The sequence below is a fragment of the Ipomoea triloba genome, chromosome 8 (assembly GCF_003576645.1).
Source record: "Ipomoea triloba cultivar NCNSP0323 chromosome 8, ASM357664v1".
NCBI classification, from domain to species: Eukaryota; Viridiplantae; Streptophyta; class Magnoliopsida; order Solanales; family Convolvulaceae; genus Ipomoea; species Ipomoea triloba.
The window spans coordinates 16,274,216-16,293,319 of record NC_044923.1 but is presented as its reverse complement, the minus strand read 5'-3'; the positions used below and the strand labels follow the sequence as shown (position 1 = coordinate 16,293,319).

General features: G+C 36.8%; 3 protein-coding genes across 3 annotated transcripts; 2 read left to right on the top strand and 1 right to left on the bottom strand.

Moving 5' to 3' along the window:
* The first annotated feature begins 311 nt into the window (after positions 1–311).
* Positions 312–8,262, top strand: LOC116027400 (RNA-binding KH domain-containing protein PEPPER-like). Its single transcript, XM_031268994.1, has 6 exons — positions 312–854; positions 2,079–2,337; positions 2,737–2,885; positions 2,961–3,230; positions 7,460–7,654; positions 7,893–8,262. The coding sequence occupies exons 1-6, from the start codon at positions 486–488 to the stop codon at positions 8,061–8,063; spliced, it is 1,413 nt and encodes a 470-aa protein (XP_031124854.1). The 5' UTR covers positions 312–485; the 3' UTR covers positions 8,064–8,262.
* Positions 8,263–8,622: 360 nt separating this feature from the next.
* Positions 8,623–10,626, top strand: LOC116027403 (transcription termination factor MTERF2, chloroplastic-like). Its single transcript, XM_031269002.1, has 5 exons — positions 8,623–9,027; positions 9,234–9,449; positions 9,535–9,642; positions 9,783–10,060; positions 10,139–10,626. The coding sequence occupies exons 1-5, from the start codon at positions 8,623–8,625 to the stop codon at positions 10,410–10,412; spliced, it is 1,281 nt and encodes a 426-aa protein (XP_031124862.1). The 3' UTR covers positions 10,413–10,626.
* Positions 10,627–11,024: 398 nt separating this feature from the next.
* On the bottom strand, positions 11,025–11,634 carry LOC116027029 (50S ribosomal protein L27-like). Its single transcript, XM_031268456.1, has 3 exons — positions 11,556–11,634; positions 11,360–11,484; positions 11,025–11,258 (listed from the first exon to the last, which is right to left on the bottom strand). Exons 1-3 carry the CDS (start codon positions 11,632–11,634, stop codon positions 11,025–11,027), a joined length of 438 nt encoding a protein of 145 aa, XP_031124316.1.
* Positions 11,635–19,104: the final 7,470 nt, after the last annotated feature.

Here is a 19,104-nt window from a genome sequence, read left to right as displayed (position 1 = left end):
CAACAAACAATGAAATTCATATTTCCAGTAATTTCTTTTCTACCAACCAAAAAATGGAATATATTTTCCTGGTAATTTGTTTTTCATGGAATTTGAATTCCATTTTCTCCAAATATTTTCCAGCGAACCAAACGGATTGTAATAGCATAAGAGGCGGGAAATTAATGTTAAGATTATTGTTTTTATTAATAGTATAGAAGTATAGATATAGATTAGTCACAACAATTAAATTATTTAAATAAAATGATCTGGTCCTTCCATAACTATATGTCCTCACGTCATCCTAAACCTAAATAAAAGTTTGAAATAAAAGATTTATGTGAGTGCAGTGCAGACGTGCAGTATATAGAAAAACCTAACACAAGTGCTCAACATTCGTCCTTCTGGAAATCACTATCACTAATTCACTATCATCAAATTCATTCATAATACACCTTTCTCCTCCCAATCCCCATACCGATTACCGAACCCTCGGCGAATCTCCGATGGTTTCCTCTACGCTAACCAACTTCCAATCTGAGACAGTGCCTCCGTCATCGGAACCCTTGAATCAAGCGCAACAGTCGCCGCCGACGTCTGCGGTGGATGTAGCTTCAAACCTACCGGAATCAGCCGGTAACACTAATAATGGAGACGCTGCTGCGGCGGCGGCTTCTATAGAGCAGCCCACGGCATCGGTGACGACTCCTAAGTGGCCAGGTTGGCCCGGAGATAACGTCTTCCGTTTGGTAGTGCCGGTTCTGAAAGTCGGCAGCATAATTGGGCGTAAGGGCGAGCTGGTGAAGAAGATGTGTGAAGAAAGCCGAGCTCGCATTCGCATCCTCGAAGGCCCTCTTGGAAACGCTGATCGGATAGTAAGTTCGAATCATAACTCCTAAGTTATTCCCTTTTTGCAATTTTGTTTATTGTAAAATAAAAATGAGCAGTGATTGAGTTGGGTTTTGCTATAGAGTTAAATCGTGTTTTTTTTCTTGAAATAACGTATCTTTCATCGTCAATTCTAGAATTGGTCTTCCTCTTCTCCTCAACTTCTAACATACTTTTTAATTCAAACCATTTTGGTAATTGTGCTGACATTTTATTGAACCCAAACTTTAGTCTCCATTAGTTTTCTAGCTGCATAAGGATTCTTAATTTATAAATGCTACTGGAGCAATCCCAAGCACTTGCTGAATTTTCCTACTAAATTGAACTGGTGACTTTACTTGAACTGTTTCTTCTGGTCTAAAACTGTCAAGCCAACCTCATGTACTTTATAAACCTTGCAAATTTTACTGCAATATACACTATTGGTTTATCCTTGGGAATACTAGTTTGAGCTTTATTTAGCTTTAGTTTCATAGGCTCTAATCATTTCAGATTTGCAATTTTGCATTGGGCCGGTCATGTACATGCCATTTCAATTCATTCTCTTTTCAACAACTCTCTCTCTCTCTCATCACTGAAGAGATAAAGGGAATGATATCAGAAATATATATATTCTTTTGCTATAAAAACTGGTTATGTATAAATGAAATTTGCTTAAAAATCCGTTGGTCTAGAAATTAAACTTGTATAAAAACTAGTTGCTAAGAAAGCCCTCATTTCTTAATTTCCTTTAACAGTAAAAAATTATTTAAGCATGTAATGTAATACACACTGCTTGGTAATATTTTGCACCCTGATTCTCAATATGGTATGTGACACATACTATAGTATTGCTTTTGATTGTGCTTCACTGTGGACAGGATTCCCATAGTTGTTAATTATTTAATTTTTTAATGAGCAGAATTTTCTTTAAATAGTAGCAAGGAGATACCATCAAGAGAGCAGAGAGCAACATAAAGCCTTACCCAAACTAGAGAGTTATGTAGTTGTTAAATCAAAAGAACTGAGCAAAAAGCTAAACCCTTTTTGCCCATAATCTATTCAAGCTTTATTCTTTCAACCATAAGACCAAAGGAAGTGGGTATTTACTAAAACAAAGTCTTTGAACTTTTCTATGGTCATCTCTCAACCATTGATATTATAATAAACTTTGGCATGCTGTCAGGAAAAAAAATAAGTTTAATGAGTTTGTTTATATGTATATATATCAGGTCCTAATTTCTGGAAGAGAAGACCCAGATGCACCACTATCCCCTGCAATGGATGCAACACTTAGAGTATTTAAACGTGTTTCTGGATTGTCTTCTGCTGAGGAAAGTGGTGCAGGTTCAACAGCAACCATGGCTGCATTCTGTTCTCTTAAATTGTTAGTGGCTGCTTCACAAGCTGTTCACTTGATAGGGAAGCAAGGGTCCACAATTAAATTAATACAAGAAAGCTCTGGTGCATCAGTACGTGTATTGACTGAAGGTGTGCTGACAAACTTTTCTCCTGCCATATCAGTGACTTCTAAGCTGAACATAAATTCTTTCCCTTGGAATGGTTTTAGTTTTATTAAGAACTCGGGACATGCACTGACTTGGACCTATCTGAAACATGAGACATCAAGTTTTCTCTTATCTATTTAGTGATTCCATATTGTAAAGTATTCACTTACATATTTATGTTTTCATCTGTTACAACTCACAACCTGATAATAGTTTCAGGCTTGTACTATTGCTCCATAAGATTAAGTCTCATGATTCATTGTACTTTATGCTCTAATATGCAAGGAATGCCATAGTTTTTTAGTTGATAATCTTGTATTGTTCTTTGCTATGAATATTCAATTCTGAAATATAACACTATAGCTTTCTTCTTTCTTCATAGATGAATTGCCAGCATTTGCCACTTCTGATGAGAGAATTGTTGAAATTCATGGAGAGGCTCTGAAGGTTCTTAGAGCTTTGGAGGCAGTATTAGGACAGTTAAGGAAGTTTTTAGTTGATCACAGTGTTCTACCTATATTTGAGAAGACTGTAAGTATGATGCTCTTGATATGTTGATTGATGTCTAATTCGAAATAAAATTACTGAGGTAGTGGTCCATTGCAGTACAATTCAAATATCTCTCAGGACCGTGCAGCAGAGCCCTGGACTGAGAAGCCCCAGGCCTCATATCTACCAGCTTCTGTTCCTGTGCTAACAACTCAAGCACTTTCCGAGTTTTCTTTACCTATAAAGCGGGATCCCTATTTACTTGATCATGAAACCTCTTTGGACACCAAGCACCAACGCTCTTCAGTCTCACTCTTTGGACAAGATCCTGTACTTCATGGCTTACGCTCTTCTATATCTTTACGAGCTGCTCCTGTAGTTACTCAGGTTAGCTTTAATCTTTATATACCTTCCTTTGTTAATTCTTTTAAACTTGTAAATCTTCAGGGTTATCTTTGATTCTTTGGTAAGGTTATTATTTGTCATATATATTACCTATATACTGAGCATAAAAGCTGATACTCTTGTGTCTCTGTGAGTAGAAAATCAGTGAAAAGCATTTTAGTTTATTTCAAAGATCAAACTTGCACCCAACATACCATGAAATGTGCAATGTGTTCTGTCTAGTGTCAATTATTCAACACTTCCTGTTTCATACATCACCAATTTCAATCTAAGGAAAAGAGGTATCACTGGGAATCAACTAAGAAAATTATTGCATTTAGTGTAAAGGACAAATAATTTTTTTTTAAAAATATTGTTAAAGATATTGATTCAATCGTTTCCTCCCCTGAGCTTTTCCAATTGAGTTTCTTGCAAACTTCATACTCCGCATACTATTCTTTGTATCTTTTCATATCTCCATTACAAACTTCTTAACAGTATATTGACCTTAGAGCATTTTTCATTTGCCCATAAAACCTCAAAAGCATAATCTACGTCCTTCCTCTCTATTGCTTGAAGAAGTGACTTCCTCAGCTATGAGCTCACACACATTAGAACAAATTGTATGTCACTAAACTTTGTTGCTTTATGATATAGACCCTAAGTCCACCTCAAAAACTCATAAGTGAAACTAGGCCCCAACTTATGTGAAGCGATGTGGGATCATATTGCTCACCCTTTGAGAAGCTGAGGTTCGCGGCGGCTCGCTCTAAATGATTCACACTTTGAACTCTTCTCGGCATCATGTAGCTTTTTTCCTATTTAGACAACTTCACTCCAGACCTTATTAAGCACTAAGTAGCCCTTTCCTAGGTTGCTCCCTCCGCTAGGCCGGCATCGAATGGGCATACGACTTTACTCTAGATAGCTTTTACTCCAAACTCTTTTCGATTCTCTTTGAACGTTATCAAGCACCAGGTAGCCCTTTCTTGCTACATACCAGCCTCTAAATGAAAGCACCAAATTATATGGCGTTCAAGTCAAGATCCTAATTCCACCTCAAAAGTGAAGGCGTGGCCCCAACCTATATGAAGCGATGTGGGATCATATTGCTCACCCCTTGAGAAGTTGGCATCTACAATGGCTCACCCTAAACTATTCACACTTTGGACTCTTCTCAGCATCATGTAGCCCTTTTTCCTTTAGACAACTTCACTTCAAACCTTATCAAGTACTAAGTAGTCCTTTCCTAGGTCGCCCCCTTTGCTAGGCTGGCACCTAACGGTGGATGACTTCACTTTGCATAGCTTTTACTCCAAACTCGTCTCGGTCCAAGTAGCCCTTTCCCCGCTACACACCAGGCTCTAAATGGAAGCACCAAATTATTATACGGCATTCACGTCAAGATCCTAATGACCTAACTTTACTACAAAAGCTAGCTAAAGAGTGGAGGTTTAGCCCTAACTTAAGTACTACTCCACAATCTCTTGTGAAGTTGATGTGGGATTGTATCAATTTATTCTTTTTCGCTACTCATTTGTTCCATTCTCCATCTTTATTTTTCTTCATTCCATGTAATTCTTGTGCCCTTGCATTTCATTACATTCTTCCTCTTCTCCTTGACAAAAGAAACTCTACCACAAAGTAGAAATTGACAAAATAGTCTAGAATTATATAAGAAAGCTATTCCTTCTATATATATATATATATATATATATATATATATATATATATATATATATAAGAAAGCTAATTTCCAGTCAAGAATATCTATGATTTCATAAATAGATTAAGGTGTCTCCGGCCAATTGCCATAAATGAAAGCACTAATTCAATAGTGCCATAGAACTTATTAGTATGGTCTTGATATGTACTCCAAGGGAGGGTTACTTGTATCATTTGATGCAAGTGTTGGTGGAGGGTCTGAAGGGATTTTGATACTATAAAATATCCTCCACAGAGATTGGATTCATGTTTACGTCTAGTGGTAATTGAAGCAAAATGAACTTCTATTCCATGTTCAAGAACAACATAAAATGATTTCGTGAGCTATTCTTTGAGGAAGGGTATGTGAATGAGTAGGTTGTGGGATGAGTTAACCTTGAAAATGATAAGTTGGAGGCAGTGGCTATATTGGTTATTGTAGCTCAAGCAATGAGGTTGTTTCCAATAGGCATAAGATTTGTTTTACTAATGATCTTGTCATGGTTGTCAAGGCATCGCCTAGGCGTCCGGTGGTGGAGATTGGACGCCTAATGAGCTTGCCTTGCCTCTCCTGAAATGGATGAGGCGAGCTCGGGGGCGGTTTCTTAGACGCTTAACCTGGACTAAAACCCATGTCCAACTTGTGTTATTAAAAAAATTGTAAATTAAAAAGTGAAAACCCTCCCAGACTCGCATTTCACCACCAAACGCATCTAGCGCCCCTCCTCCCAGCCTCGCCCTTCCACTACCAATTGTCTTCGCAGTTGACTCTCCCTCCTCCCAGCCTCACACTTCTTCTTTCTTCTTGGTCAACTGGCCGTTCTTTTTTCTTTTTCGTTTTGATTTCTTTTTCTTTCTTTCTTAGTGGCATCTGGCAACCTCCAAGGTTGAAGAAAATTTATGCATCTCTTTGATATTTGTATTGAATCATTGCTTGGAGCTTAATTGAGTTTTGCTGTATAATGATGATCTTCTCTAGAATCCATAAGGAGACTACTAAATTGTGATGAAAGGCCACTTTATGGTTTTGACTAGCCACATTCCTAACATTTAATTGTGCTATAATCCAAGATAGAGATTCTATGTTCTTGATGACTTGCTGAGTTCAGGAATCAAGCTGCCTCCTAGTGGAAACAATTGAATACTAGTTTATTCCATCCTCCAATTTGTTGATGATATTAAGTAACACTTTTGCTCTCAATACTCACAGAACTGACAGAAGTAAAACTGTTCATTTTCTATTCTTCTGGTGGCCAACTCTTTTATCATAAACAAGCACTATTGTAAAACTCAGCCTAGGCAGCCACCTAGGGCCTAGGTGCTCCTAGGCCATGTTAGAATAATTAGAGGGAGTAGTTAGAGGGTTTCTCCCTGCCTTACTTTTAGTTTTTTGAATTCTGTGGATGAGCTTATATATAATGTACAGTGGTGTCTTTTGATATCAACTTCATTTCTTCCTTCAACGCCATAGTCCAAGTTACCGGGTTTTCAACTCTTCTTTTAGGGATTTCTTCCACTTTTCCTTTTTAATTTTGATATTAAAAGTTAAACCCTAGGTGCCTAGGGCCTAGGCTTTTACTTTTCCACCTAGCGATTTTTACAAATTACAACATTGTAAATGGGCTCCCTTGATGGCCCTCAAACCTCTTGTCTTGCCTTGAGAGATCAAATTTCAGGTTTCAGAAAGCTAATAGGTTACAGAATTCTACTTTGGTCAACATTTTATTGAGAATTTGTGATTGAATAATAGTAGGGATGTTGAGAAGGTCCTGCATGGAATTACCAATGAGCTTCTGGTCTATTCTTCAAAAAGATTCTCTTAGTTAAACTTCCAATAATGTAAACAGGTCCATTTTTTATTACAATATGAATATTAGTTATTTATATTCGAGGTTGAGTTTGAAGGATGACAGTGAGTTGGTGTCAAACTATAGGGCCAATGGTGCCTTCACATTCTAAAAAATTAGTTAAGGCTGAAGGCAAAACAAGAAAGTGTAGTGGCTAGATCTGTGATGGAGAATCCTATAACAATTTCTGTTAAGTGGAAGACACCATTAAATACAAGGAGATAGGGAATTATTGGAATTCACAATTTAAGTTCATGTTCACTAATTTGGTGTTTCAATGAAATATTTTTAACCAATAAAAAGCCGAGAGATAGGTGAGGAAGAAATATGGACTTGGAGTTTGTAACAGAGATGTGAGTACAAGGATTTATGATGGTTTTAACATTGAATTGAATATAGAAAAAAGATCTACGTAGCTATCCTATCTAGGTAAAGATCAAAACTTAGTTGTTGAGGTATAAATGTTAACTCTCTTAATAAATACCAGCCAATTAATTTACAGCAGATTGAATCTTGTGTGTTTTCCCTTGATTTAAGTTGAGATTTTATTTCTTGCATTCATGTAATTCCATATCATCCTCTTTGGATGGTAAAATGTACCTCTACTAGTTTTGACACACTTATAATATTCTTGTTGGTTTTCAAATAATATACCCACCCTTCATTGTTTGGCTGGTTCAGATGACAAAGATAATGCAAGTGCCCCTGTCATATGCTGAGGACATTATTGGTATTGGTGGAACAAGTATTGCATATATCCGCCGTACTAGTGGGGCTATTCTTAGTGTGCAAGAGAGCAGAGGTTTACCAGATGAGATTACTATTGAAATTAAAGGAACCTCATCGCAAGTTCAAACTGCTGAACAGCTTATTCAGGTAGCAGCTCATCTTAGTTGATTCTTTTCTCTTTATTTTGTTACAATGAAATTGGCATCAATTTTGCAGGAGCTGTTACCTCTGCTCTGTTTAAACTAGCTCTTGCTGTTGCTTCACTTCTATGTTCTTGAAATATGTTACTTATTGATCTTATCAAGATCTTATCCAACCCAGTTTTTTGTTTTAGGACAGCTTTACTTGCATATAGTACTTAAGTAGTGATTTTTTTTGTTTGTAGGAATTTATGAACAAACATAAAGAACCAGCATCGAGCATGTATGGCAAGGCAGAGACGGGACATGGCTCATTTTCGCGTTTTCCAGACTATTCATCGTCTTCTTATCAACCTCAGCCACTAGGGGGTTATGGATCTTCAAGCCTGGGAGGGTATGGCGGTTTTAGATATTGAGTGAGCATTTTTTTCAGTGGACTGGACACTTAACAGAGTTCATTTCTAGAATGACGATGGCTGGCTGTATGTATTTACTATAATTACTTACGAGTAGAAATGTATGATGTCGAAGTTAATGAATGCTTAAACATGATTTTAGGGTAAACATTAGCGTGGATTAATGAATATTACCTCATCCTCTTTATTTTATTTTTAATATGTTTCTCTATGTTTATGATTGATTAGTATTAGGTTTATTTTTTTTCTTTTTCTTTTTAAGTGAATACAACAATTGAACTCTAAATTGAAAAAAAAAAAAAAGTCATTGGAATTTTGAAACTACCTAATCTGTAAAGTACAATTGAATCTAATCGCGTTACTTATGAATGGGTTAACCTGTGGCATAATGATGCCCACGTGAATAGTATATAAAATGTTAATTTTTTAAAAAAAATATTTTTTGGGATAAGGTCAAATAAGTGTTTCAATTATATATCAAAATGTAGTTAGACTCTCAAATTAAAAGTCTTCAATTGATGACATTATTTTTACCCGTCAACTAATTAAAAATAAACTAATGAAACACAATTCATTATCATTTCCTCAAATTGGGAACCTCGTATGTAAATCAAGACTAGATGTTACCTACATAAGACGTTTTGCTGAGTGGTTAAAGTCGGTAAACGTGAAGGGGAGATTCATTGAGGTTGCAATGCTGAGATCAGAAGAGAATGTCTTCAGCCACAGCTTTGATGATTTGGATGAGAATGTTGAGTATTTGGAGAAGAACGGGGCCCGGAGGGACTGGATTGGCTTTGTTATTAGCCGATGCCCTGAAATATTGTCATTTAGCATGGAAGAACTCAAGATGCGTGTTGAATTCTATTTGAATATGGGAATGAATGAGAATGATTCCGGGACAATGGTTTTTGACTATCCTAAGGTGCTCGGCTACTTGAGTATGGAAGAGATGAACCAAAAGGTACTTGTTTTAAACTCTCTTGTTAACGTGTGCTGCCAAGCATATTTCCCCGAGTGCTATATTTATAAACTGCACTAAAGAATGAAGATCACCTGGTTGGGATTTGAGATTGACTTGCTAATATATAGAAATAATAACAACTTTTAGTATTTTTCTTGTCTTGCGAGGATGAGGAATGGCTAATTTTGGCTGTGTTTTACATCCAGGTTGCGTATCTGAAGGAATTTGGCCTAAGTAACGAAGATGTTGGAAGAGTGATTGCATTGAAACCACATTTGATGGGTTGTAACATTAAGGAGAAGTGGAAGCCCCTTGTTAAGTTTTTCTACTACATTGGGATTTCTAAAGAAGGAATGCGAAGAATTCTTATTGCCAGGCCAATAGTATTCTGCATTGACTTGCAGAACACCATTGTGCCTAAGGTATGATTTGCTAGCATTTCTTGTCGAGTTACTGAACTATGTTTATCGTGCTCGTAATGATATTTAATCCTCTTTCTGTGTGCAGGTCCAGTTTTTGCGAGAAATAGGCGTTCAGGAAGATGCCATTGGAGATGTGCTTGCCAGGTTTCCCCGAATATTCACATATAGCCTTGAGAAGAAAATACGACCAACGGTCTGTCCATTCCTCTTTTTGCTTCTTTTTGTCTTGACATATGTTGTCTCATTTGAACAACATAGAATCATATCATAGATCAAGTCAAGAATGCAGGTCTTAGGAATTTGTATTGACAAATATGTTTGGTATTCCTACAGGTAATATTCCTCCTCACAAAAGCTGGAGTCTCACAGAGGAATGTTGGGAAAGTAATAGCCTTCCAACCCGAGCTACTGGGATGCAGCATCGCACACAAATTGGATCCCAATGTGAAGTTCTTTCTGTCGCTTGGTATACCTCTCCGGAAATTGGGTGAGATGATTGCTGACTATCCATTGATTCTTCGATACGATATAGAAAAACATCTTCGTCCCAAGTACAAATACCTGCGACGAACCATGGTTCGCCCTTTAGAGGATCTTATTGTATTCCCAAGGTATACAATTTACTATAACGCTTGCATTAGAAATATCCTTTAGATTATTCAAGCTGATGACTTTGGAATTTTTTACAGGTTTTTCAGTTATTCCCTTGAAGATAGAATAATCCCAAGACACAAAGTCCTTGTAGAGAATCAGATAAATTTTAAGCTGCGATATATGCTGAAAAGCACAGACGAAAAATTTGAAGAAATGGTTCAGGATAAAGTGGAAAGACGCAGGATATATGAGAGTGGCATCAGTTGTGACAAGCCATCAACCACTTGTATTAATGGCTCTGTAGAAGATTTCTCATTCAATCATCGATCTAACTGTAGTAGCAGATTAGAAACAGATCAAGAAAACTAACAAAGATATTTGATTTCAACACTTGTAATAATGAATATGTTTTTTTTTTTTTTGTGTCTGTAACTGTGTGTATATAGTGAGTGTATTCATTTTCCAATGTTTTTCTATTGTTTCAATACAGTTATTTAGTTGGACAGGTAGTGAACCAACTCTGTAGCTCTCAACTGTAAGGTCAGAGGATGGACTCCTATAAAGGTTGAACTCTAAGCCAAATTTTCTCTCGAGTGAGAGTTGAATATGATAAACAAGTAAAGTTTGGACTCCAAGCTAATTTTTTTCGAGTGAGAATCAAATTCTGCAGATGTGTTCTAAATGGGATTTGAAGTTTTTTTTTTTTTTAAAAAAAAAAAGTAAGAAAAGAAACCTATGTAGTTCTCAAATGCAAAACTGCATCCTTTTGCAAATCCATTTTTGCACAGCCATTGCTACCTCAGTCAGAATTACAAAATATAGCAACCAAAGAGAAAAGATGACTATTATTACTAACAACAAAAATGTGTGCCATAAAGAGGCCAAGTGAAGTACAGAAAGTGTATGATGAGACTTATAGATGATCACTCCATAGTTCTAGATAAGTAGATGTAAGTGATTTAAAATTGGAGAAAGCAAAATCTAAGTAGCAGCCTTCAGCTCAGGATCTGCAGCAGTCGAATATATTGGGTAAAGAACATGACCATCTTTGGGCTCAACATGCACCCACTTACGTCCAGTCAGCTTGTTACGCTCAAACTTGACACACCCTTCTTTTAAAGCATAAAGGGTGTGATCTTTACCAATTCCAACATAATCCCCTGGATGAAATCGGGTTCCTCTTTGGCGAACAATGATATTTCCCGGGATCACCCTCTGTAGCATAAACATTACTTGAGCAAGCAAAATACAAGGACAACAATCAATCTCATAATCTAGAACCATTCTTCACCATTAGGCGAAAAAGAAATTCTCACCTCTCTACCGAATTTCTTTACTCTAAGATTCTTGGGCTTTGAGTCACGTCCATTTTTTGTGGATCCTACTGTCTTTTTGGTAGCCCAACGCCGGAGTACTAAGCTCAATCCCTCCCTAGATGCATCTAAACCATGCAAAATAGAATGCAATTACCAACCACCAGAGGTCCATAAAAACATGTGATCAAACTCATACCGCTACCATAACTGTATACAGGTGTGTTTGATACCAACTCTCTGATATTCAACCTCCTAAAAAAACTCGTGAAATTCATGACTTCCTTTCCCAAAATGAAACCTGAAGCAACAAAAAATGCGCCTATTGAGAAATGAGAACATCTTATAGTTGCTTGATGTCACTAAAGACAATTGAAAAAAATTGCAATGATAACATACCATCCAAACCTCAAAATTAATCTGCCTTAGAACAATGGAGAAACATAATAACACAATTTCTAATTACTAGTACCAGTCAATTTGAATAATTGTTAGTACAATGGAGAAACCACAAAGGCTTAAGTTGAAACCAAGTGCAAGAAATCAAACTCACCAAACTAAGACTACCCCAGTGAGATACACTACACACAAGAGTAAGGCTTTTCAGCTAATTTAGTTTAACCTAGGCCCTAACTGCACATAGAGCATGCGGATTCACACACACTAGGTCTAAAATGAACTCAAATACTCTTGAACTCAGATTGAGAGCGATGGATTCTTTAGCAAATGGGTTCCAACAGAAATTATAACTCAAATGGAATTCATAACAACACAAAAGCAACCATTTTGTACTGAAAAAAAAAAACACCACATTTTCATAGCTCCTTCTACTCAGTGGAAAAAATTTAGGGAATTAGCCAATTAGGGATTTATAGAATATGAAATATCAATTATCAAAATTAGTCATTAGGGCAACTAATTAAGAGAATAAATTGAAGAATAATGAGATTGGTTGAGGTTTGAACCTGAGGACTAAGGCTATAAATCTATAATGGTGGTCCCGTGGCCGGTGGAGGAATGGTGAACGGACGGTCACGACGGAGCCACGGAGGAGAATAGCCGGACGACGGTGGGGGCAGGAGCTGCGGTCGCCTAGTAAGGAAGAAATAACAAAGGAATATTATATATATATATATATATATATATATATATATATATATATATATATATATATATATATATATATATATATATATATAGGGTTGCACTCTCGTGCAAACTCTCGCCCAGGTAGGAAATGAGAACGCTCCACAGCCGTCCACGTGTCCAGATCAACGAATCAGATGCAATTTTTAAAAAAATGACGCGGTGGCATTTTCGTAAATAACTGGAACTTTGGTGCACCTAGTTTCACTTAAAAGTGCACCTAGTTTCACTTACAAGTGCACCTAGTTTCACTTAAAAGTGCACCTAGTTTCACTTACAAGTGCGAGTAATTTACCTTGTTAATATTCATGCACCTATTTTCACAAATATTTTCACTTACAAATGCAAGTAATTTACCTTGTTAATACTCATGCACCTGGGTGCAACCTAGGTGCACCTAGTTTTAACATAGGTTGCACCTAGTTATAACATTAGGTGCACTTAGTATTGATGCTCACTGTACAATTCACTTGCACCTGTAATACATTTTACTTGCATCAGTAATACATTTTACTTGCACTTGTGCAAGTAATTTATTTTGTTAACATTCATGCACTTGGTTGCAACCTATGTGCACCTAGTTATAACATTAAGTGCACCTAGTTATAACATTAGGTGCACTTAGTATTGATGCTCATTGTACAATTTACTTGCACTTGTAATACATTTTACTTGCACGTGTGCACCTATTTTCACTTGCAGGTGCAAGTATTTTACCTTGTTAACATTTATGCACCTGGGTGCACCTATGTGCACCTAGTTATAACATGACGTGTACCTAGTTATAACGTTAGGTGCAACTACATTCCGAACACGTGTCGCGCTGTGATTCGTCCGCATATATATATAGTTTATCAAAGTTTTTTTGGGGGCACAAATAAAAACTACAAAAGAGAAGAGGCTGAAATAGCAATAACTGAAAATTTCAATGATTTACGTATTTAACAATTACTAACAATTAACCATTATCAACGCAAAAGTTCGTATATATATCTCTATACGAAGCTACTACCATCACCTTTTTCTTTCAGGATCTCGCTTTTTCAGGTGATTCAAAAGGATCAACATGCCGGAAAAATCATGTCCACGGTCACTATTGAGCCTCTAATCCACCATTCTTTCCGGCGAACACTGAAATTTTGCTTAAATCACCGACAACCTTCTCTCTCTTCTGTAAATTACACGCGGAGGCCACTCTCGGTTGGCGCTGCGAGGTTGAGCTTCTGCAACTGCAAGCATCGCCCTCGAAGGAAAGCTCTTGCTGTCCAAGCTAGCTCCACCGTTATCGAAACTTCCGACATCGTCTTCGAAGAGACTTTCGATTTGAAACGACCTCATAGAGTAAGTGAAGAGATTCAGTTAGTGAATTTGCAAATACTAACAGTGTAAACGTGGCTATAGGAATATGTGGATGTGTATATAAGTGATTTCCGAGTTTGTGAAAGAAGGATCATTATTGATAAATGAAGGCAGATGAATCGAAATTCATAATATATGTAAATTTGGTTATATGAATACGTTTTTGTGTATGTACACACAGATTTAATGAATTAATGAAACTGAAAAATGTAATGCGCAGCACATAGAGATGTTAAAACAATAGTTGTAACACAAGAGACTTGATAACGCAGTTTGGGAAAAACCCTATTCTGCGAGGCACTTCTCAGTCTTGAGAATTTGCCTAAATCCACTAAAAGCTTAATATTCAAAGTACATAGTTTTGGGACCAGAAATTACACAATAGATTGATCTTCTCCTATCTAATCTATTGTAACTTAAACACATGTACTACTTTCTAGGGGAATTTAGAATCCTCTCAAACTCTCTTATGCCTCACAATATTAGCTAGGGAATTCGTTAATGGTGTAATGGTGAGAGGTCCTTTAAATAGCCAACTAATCAGAACCAAAACAGTATTGGTGTTATTCCTAGTTTGTTTGGGATTTGATTTCTAATCTTGGTGTACTCCTTTTTCTGACTTGAATTGGATTTCTTTTTGCCAAACAATTGTGATCAACCTTTTGATTCAACACTCTCCCCCTTTGTCAAATTTTTGGCAAAAATCTTGATTCCCTTAGTTGATTCTCCTGTATTTCCTCTTTTGGTCCTGAATCTTCTATTTGAGTCTTTGTGACTTCAGGTCAGTATGGTAGTTTTTGAGAGACAAAGGAAATGATTATAGTAGTACCAATTAGTGAGTAGATTCATCAGCATCAGATTTCATCATTTGTTAATGATTTGAATCATTTGGCTGCTTAGAGAAGTTTCATCATTAGTAGTATACATGATAGTTCATAGTATTCTGAACTTCATAGTAGCATTAATGGTACAAACATATGTTCTTATCATTCCAGCATATTAGAAAAAAAAACTTCATCATCAGCATATTAGCAAAAGACTTGTCTTCATCATCAGCATAATATTTAGCAAAAGATTTCATCATCAACAGATCTTCAGTAGATCAACAAAAAATTTCATCATCAATAGTTCTTCAATAGATCAACAAAAAGAGTCAGAATTGAATTTGTTTCTCCCCCTTTTTTGCTCAAAAATTTCCTTCTAGAGTCTTTTCTTCTTCTTGCCTTTCTTCTCCTTGATTTTCTTCTTGACTGTTTTCCCACGTATTCTTGGACCCACATAGTCAGAAATTTCTTCAGTTTCTCTTTCTTTTTCCTCACTATTCCAGCTCTTTTCTTTTCTTTTCTTTTCTCTTTTTTTTTTTGAACTATATTTGGCATAAGCCAATTTCGGATCTCAACTTTGAGAATCTGTTTCCATCTAGTGCTTTCGTAAAGATATCTGCCAATTGTTTGTCAGTACTGATATGTGTGAGAGATACGATTTCATCTTCAACTAGTTCCCTTATGAAGTGGTGTCTGATGTCAATGTGTTTGGTTCGTGAATGCTGAACAGGATTTTTGGAGATGTCTATTGCACTTTTGTTATCACAGTATATGGTCATTGTTGATTGGTGGATCCCATAATCTTCTAACATTTGTTTCATCCACAATAGTTGTGTACAACAACTTCCGGCAGCGATATATTCAGCCTCTGCTGTTGATAGGCAACTTCCGGCAGCGATATATTCAGCCTCTGCTGTTGATAGGGATATTGAGCTCTGTTTTTTGCTTAACCAAGACACCAAATTTGTTCCCAGTAGGAAGCTTTTGCTTAACCAAGACACCAAATTTGTTCCCAGTAGGAAGCATCCTCCTGATGTGCTTTTTCTATCATCCATATTTCCCGCCCAGTCTGCATCGCAATATGCAGATAGGTGTTGGTTTGTGTCAAAAGAATACCATATACCTAGGTCAATGGTCCCTTTTACATATTTGATGACTCTTTTTACAGCTTTTAGATGTGTTTCCATGGGATTGGCTTGATATCTGGCACATATCCCTACCCCAAAACTTAAATCTGGTCTGCTCGTTGTTAAATAGAGTAGGCCTCCTATCATGCTTCGATACAGAGTCTGTTCCACCTTCTTCCCTTCTGGATCTTTAGAGATCCTCTCTGTTGTTGGAACAGGTGTTCTAACAACTTTGCTTTCATTCAATCCGAATCTTTTGACAAGATTTCTTGCATATTTGCTTTGTGAGACAAAGATTCCATTTTCTAATTGCTTAACCTGTAACCCCAAAAAGTAGCTTAGTTTACCAACCATACTCATCTCAAATTCTCCTTCCATATCTGTAATGAATTGGTTATTGTAGCAGCTTTGTGTTGATCCAAAAACTATATCGTCAACGTAGATTTGTGCAATCATGATATCTTTCTTATGAGCTTTTACAAATAGTGTCTTGTCTACACTCCCTCTTTGGTAACCTTTATTCAGCAAGAATTGGGTTAATCGCTCATACCAAGCTCGTGGAGCTTGTTTTAAACCATATAGTGCCTTCTTAAGCTTGTAGACATGTTCAGGATGATATGGATCTTCAAAACCTTTTGGTTGGGCTACATAGACTTCTTCTTTTAGGTACCCATTCAGAAATGCGGTTTTTACATCCATTTGATACAGTTTTATTTTTAGGATGCATGCTACGGCTATTAGAAGCCGTATGGACTCAATTCTAGCTACTGGTGCAAAAGTTTCTTCAAAGTATGTTCCTTCGACTTGTGTGTAGCCTTGGGCTACTAGTCTGGCTTTGTTCCTTACTATGTTTCCTTGTTCATCTGTTTTGTTTTTATAGACCCATTTTGTTCCGATGATGTTGACATCTTGTGGTTTGGTGACTAATTCCCATACCCCATTTCTTTCAAACTGTTGTAATTCCTCCTGCATGGCTTCTATCCAAAATTCATCTAACAATGCTTCATTGGTGTTCTTTGGTTCGATTTTTGATGTATAGCAAAGATCTCCTTCAGACATCTTGAGGTAGTCTCTCTTTTTCCCTCTAGTCCTTATTCCATCTTCTAGATCTCCAATGATATTTTCGAGGGGGTGATTTTTCTGAGTTTTTGATTTTGGTATGAGAGGCTATTTTTTAGTTTCTTCATCCTCATCTTCTGATTTGGTCTCTGTTTCTGTTTTTTCTGTAGGGGTATTCGTTGATGGTGGAACTGTTGTTTCAACAATTTCTGAGTAATCATCATTATCAGTGTTTTCTTCTGAATATTCATCGCTGATGGTTACATTTATGGATTCCATCACACTGTTTGTCCTGAGATTAAACACACGAAAGGCCCAACTGTTTGATGAGTATCCTAGGAAGATTCCTTGGTCACCTTTGATGTCGAATTTTCCTAAGGATTCTCTGTCTCTTAGTATGTAGCAGTTGCTACNTTTTTGCTTAACCAAGACACCAAATTTGTTCCCAGTAGGAAGCATCCTCCTGATGTGCTTTTTCTATCATCCATATTTCCCGCCCAGTCTGCATCGCAATATGCAGATAGGTGTTGGTTTGTGTCAAAAGAATACCATATACCTAGGTCAATGGTCCCTTTTACATATTTGATGACTCTTTTTACAGCTTTTAGATGTGTTTCCATGGGATTGGCTTGATATCTGGCACATATCCCTACCCCAAAACTTAAATCTGGTCTGCTCGTTGTTAAATAGAGTAGGCCTCCTATCATGCTTCGATACAGAGTCTGTTCCACCTTCTTCCCTTCTGGATCTTTAGAGATCCTCTCTGTTGTTGGAACAGGTGTTCTAACAACTTTGCTTTCATTCAATCCGAATCTTTTGACAAGATTTCTTGCATATTTGCTTTGTGAGACAAAGATTCCATTTTCTAATTGCTTAACCTGTAACCCCAAAAAGTAGCTTAGTTTACCAACCATACTCATCTCAAATTCTCCTTCCATATCTGTAATGAATTGGTTATTGTAGCAGCTTTGTGTTGATCCAAAAACTATATCGTCAACGTAGATTTGTGCAATCATGATATCTTTCTTATGAGCTTTTACAAATAGTGTCTTGTCTACACTCCCTCTTTGGTAACCTTTATTCAGCAAGAATTGGGTTAATCGCTCATACCAAGCTCGTGGAGCTTGTTTTAAACCATATAGTGCCTTCTTAAGCTTGTAGACATGTTCAGGATGATATGGATCTTCAAAACCTTTTGGTTGGGCTACATAGACTTCTTCTTTTAGGTACCCATTCAGAAATGCGGTTTTTACATCCATTTGATACAGTTTTATTTTTAGGATGCATGCTACGGCTATTAGAAGCCGTATGGACTCAATTCTAGCTACTGGTGCAAAAGTTTCTTCAAAGTATGTTCCTTCGACTTGTGTGTAGCCTTGGGCTACTAGTCTGGCTTTGTTCCTTACTATGTTTCCTTGTTCATCTGTTTTGTTTTTATAGACCCATTTTGTTCCGATGATGTTGACATCTTGTGGTTTGGTGACTAATTCCCATACCCCATTTCTTTCAAACTGTTGTAATTCCTCCTGCATGGCTTCTATCCAAAATTCATCTAACAATGCTTCATTGGTGTTCTTTGGTTCGATTTTTGATGTATAGCAAAGATCTCCTTCAGACATCTTGAGGTAGTCTCTCTTTTTCCCTCTAGTCCTTATTCCATCTTCTAGATCTCCAATGATATTTTCGAGGGGGTGATTTTTCTGAGTTTTTGATTTTGGTATGAGAGGCTATTTTTTAGTTTCTTCATCCTCATCTTCTGATTTGGTCTCTGTTTCTGTTTTTTCTGTAGGGGTATTCGTTGATGGTGGAACTGTTGTTTCAACAATTTCTGAGTAATCATCATTATCAGTGTTTTCTTCTGAATATTCATCGCTGATGGTTACATTTATGGATTCCATCACACTGTTTGTCCTGAGATTAAACACACGAAAGGCCCAACTGTTTGATGAGTATCCTAGGAAGATTCCTTGGTCACCTTTGATGTCGAATTTTCCTAAGGATTCTCTGTCTCTTAGTATGTAGCAGTTGCTACCAAATACATGTGTGTGTTTTAGATTTGGTGTCCTACCTTTCCAAATTTGGTAGGGTGTCATGTTTGTTTCTTTCTGTATGTATACTCGATTTATCAAGTAACATGCGGTGTTTATAGCCTCTGCCCAAAACTTTGGTGATATTCTTTTGTGATTTAGAGCCTCTGCCCAAAACTTTGGTGATATTCTTTTGTGATTTAGTA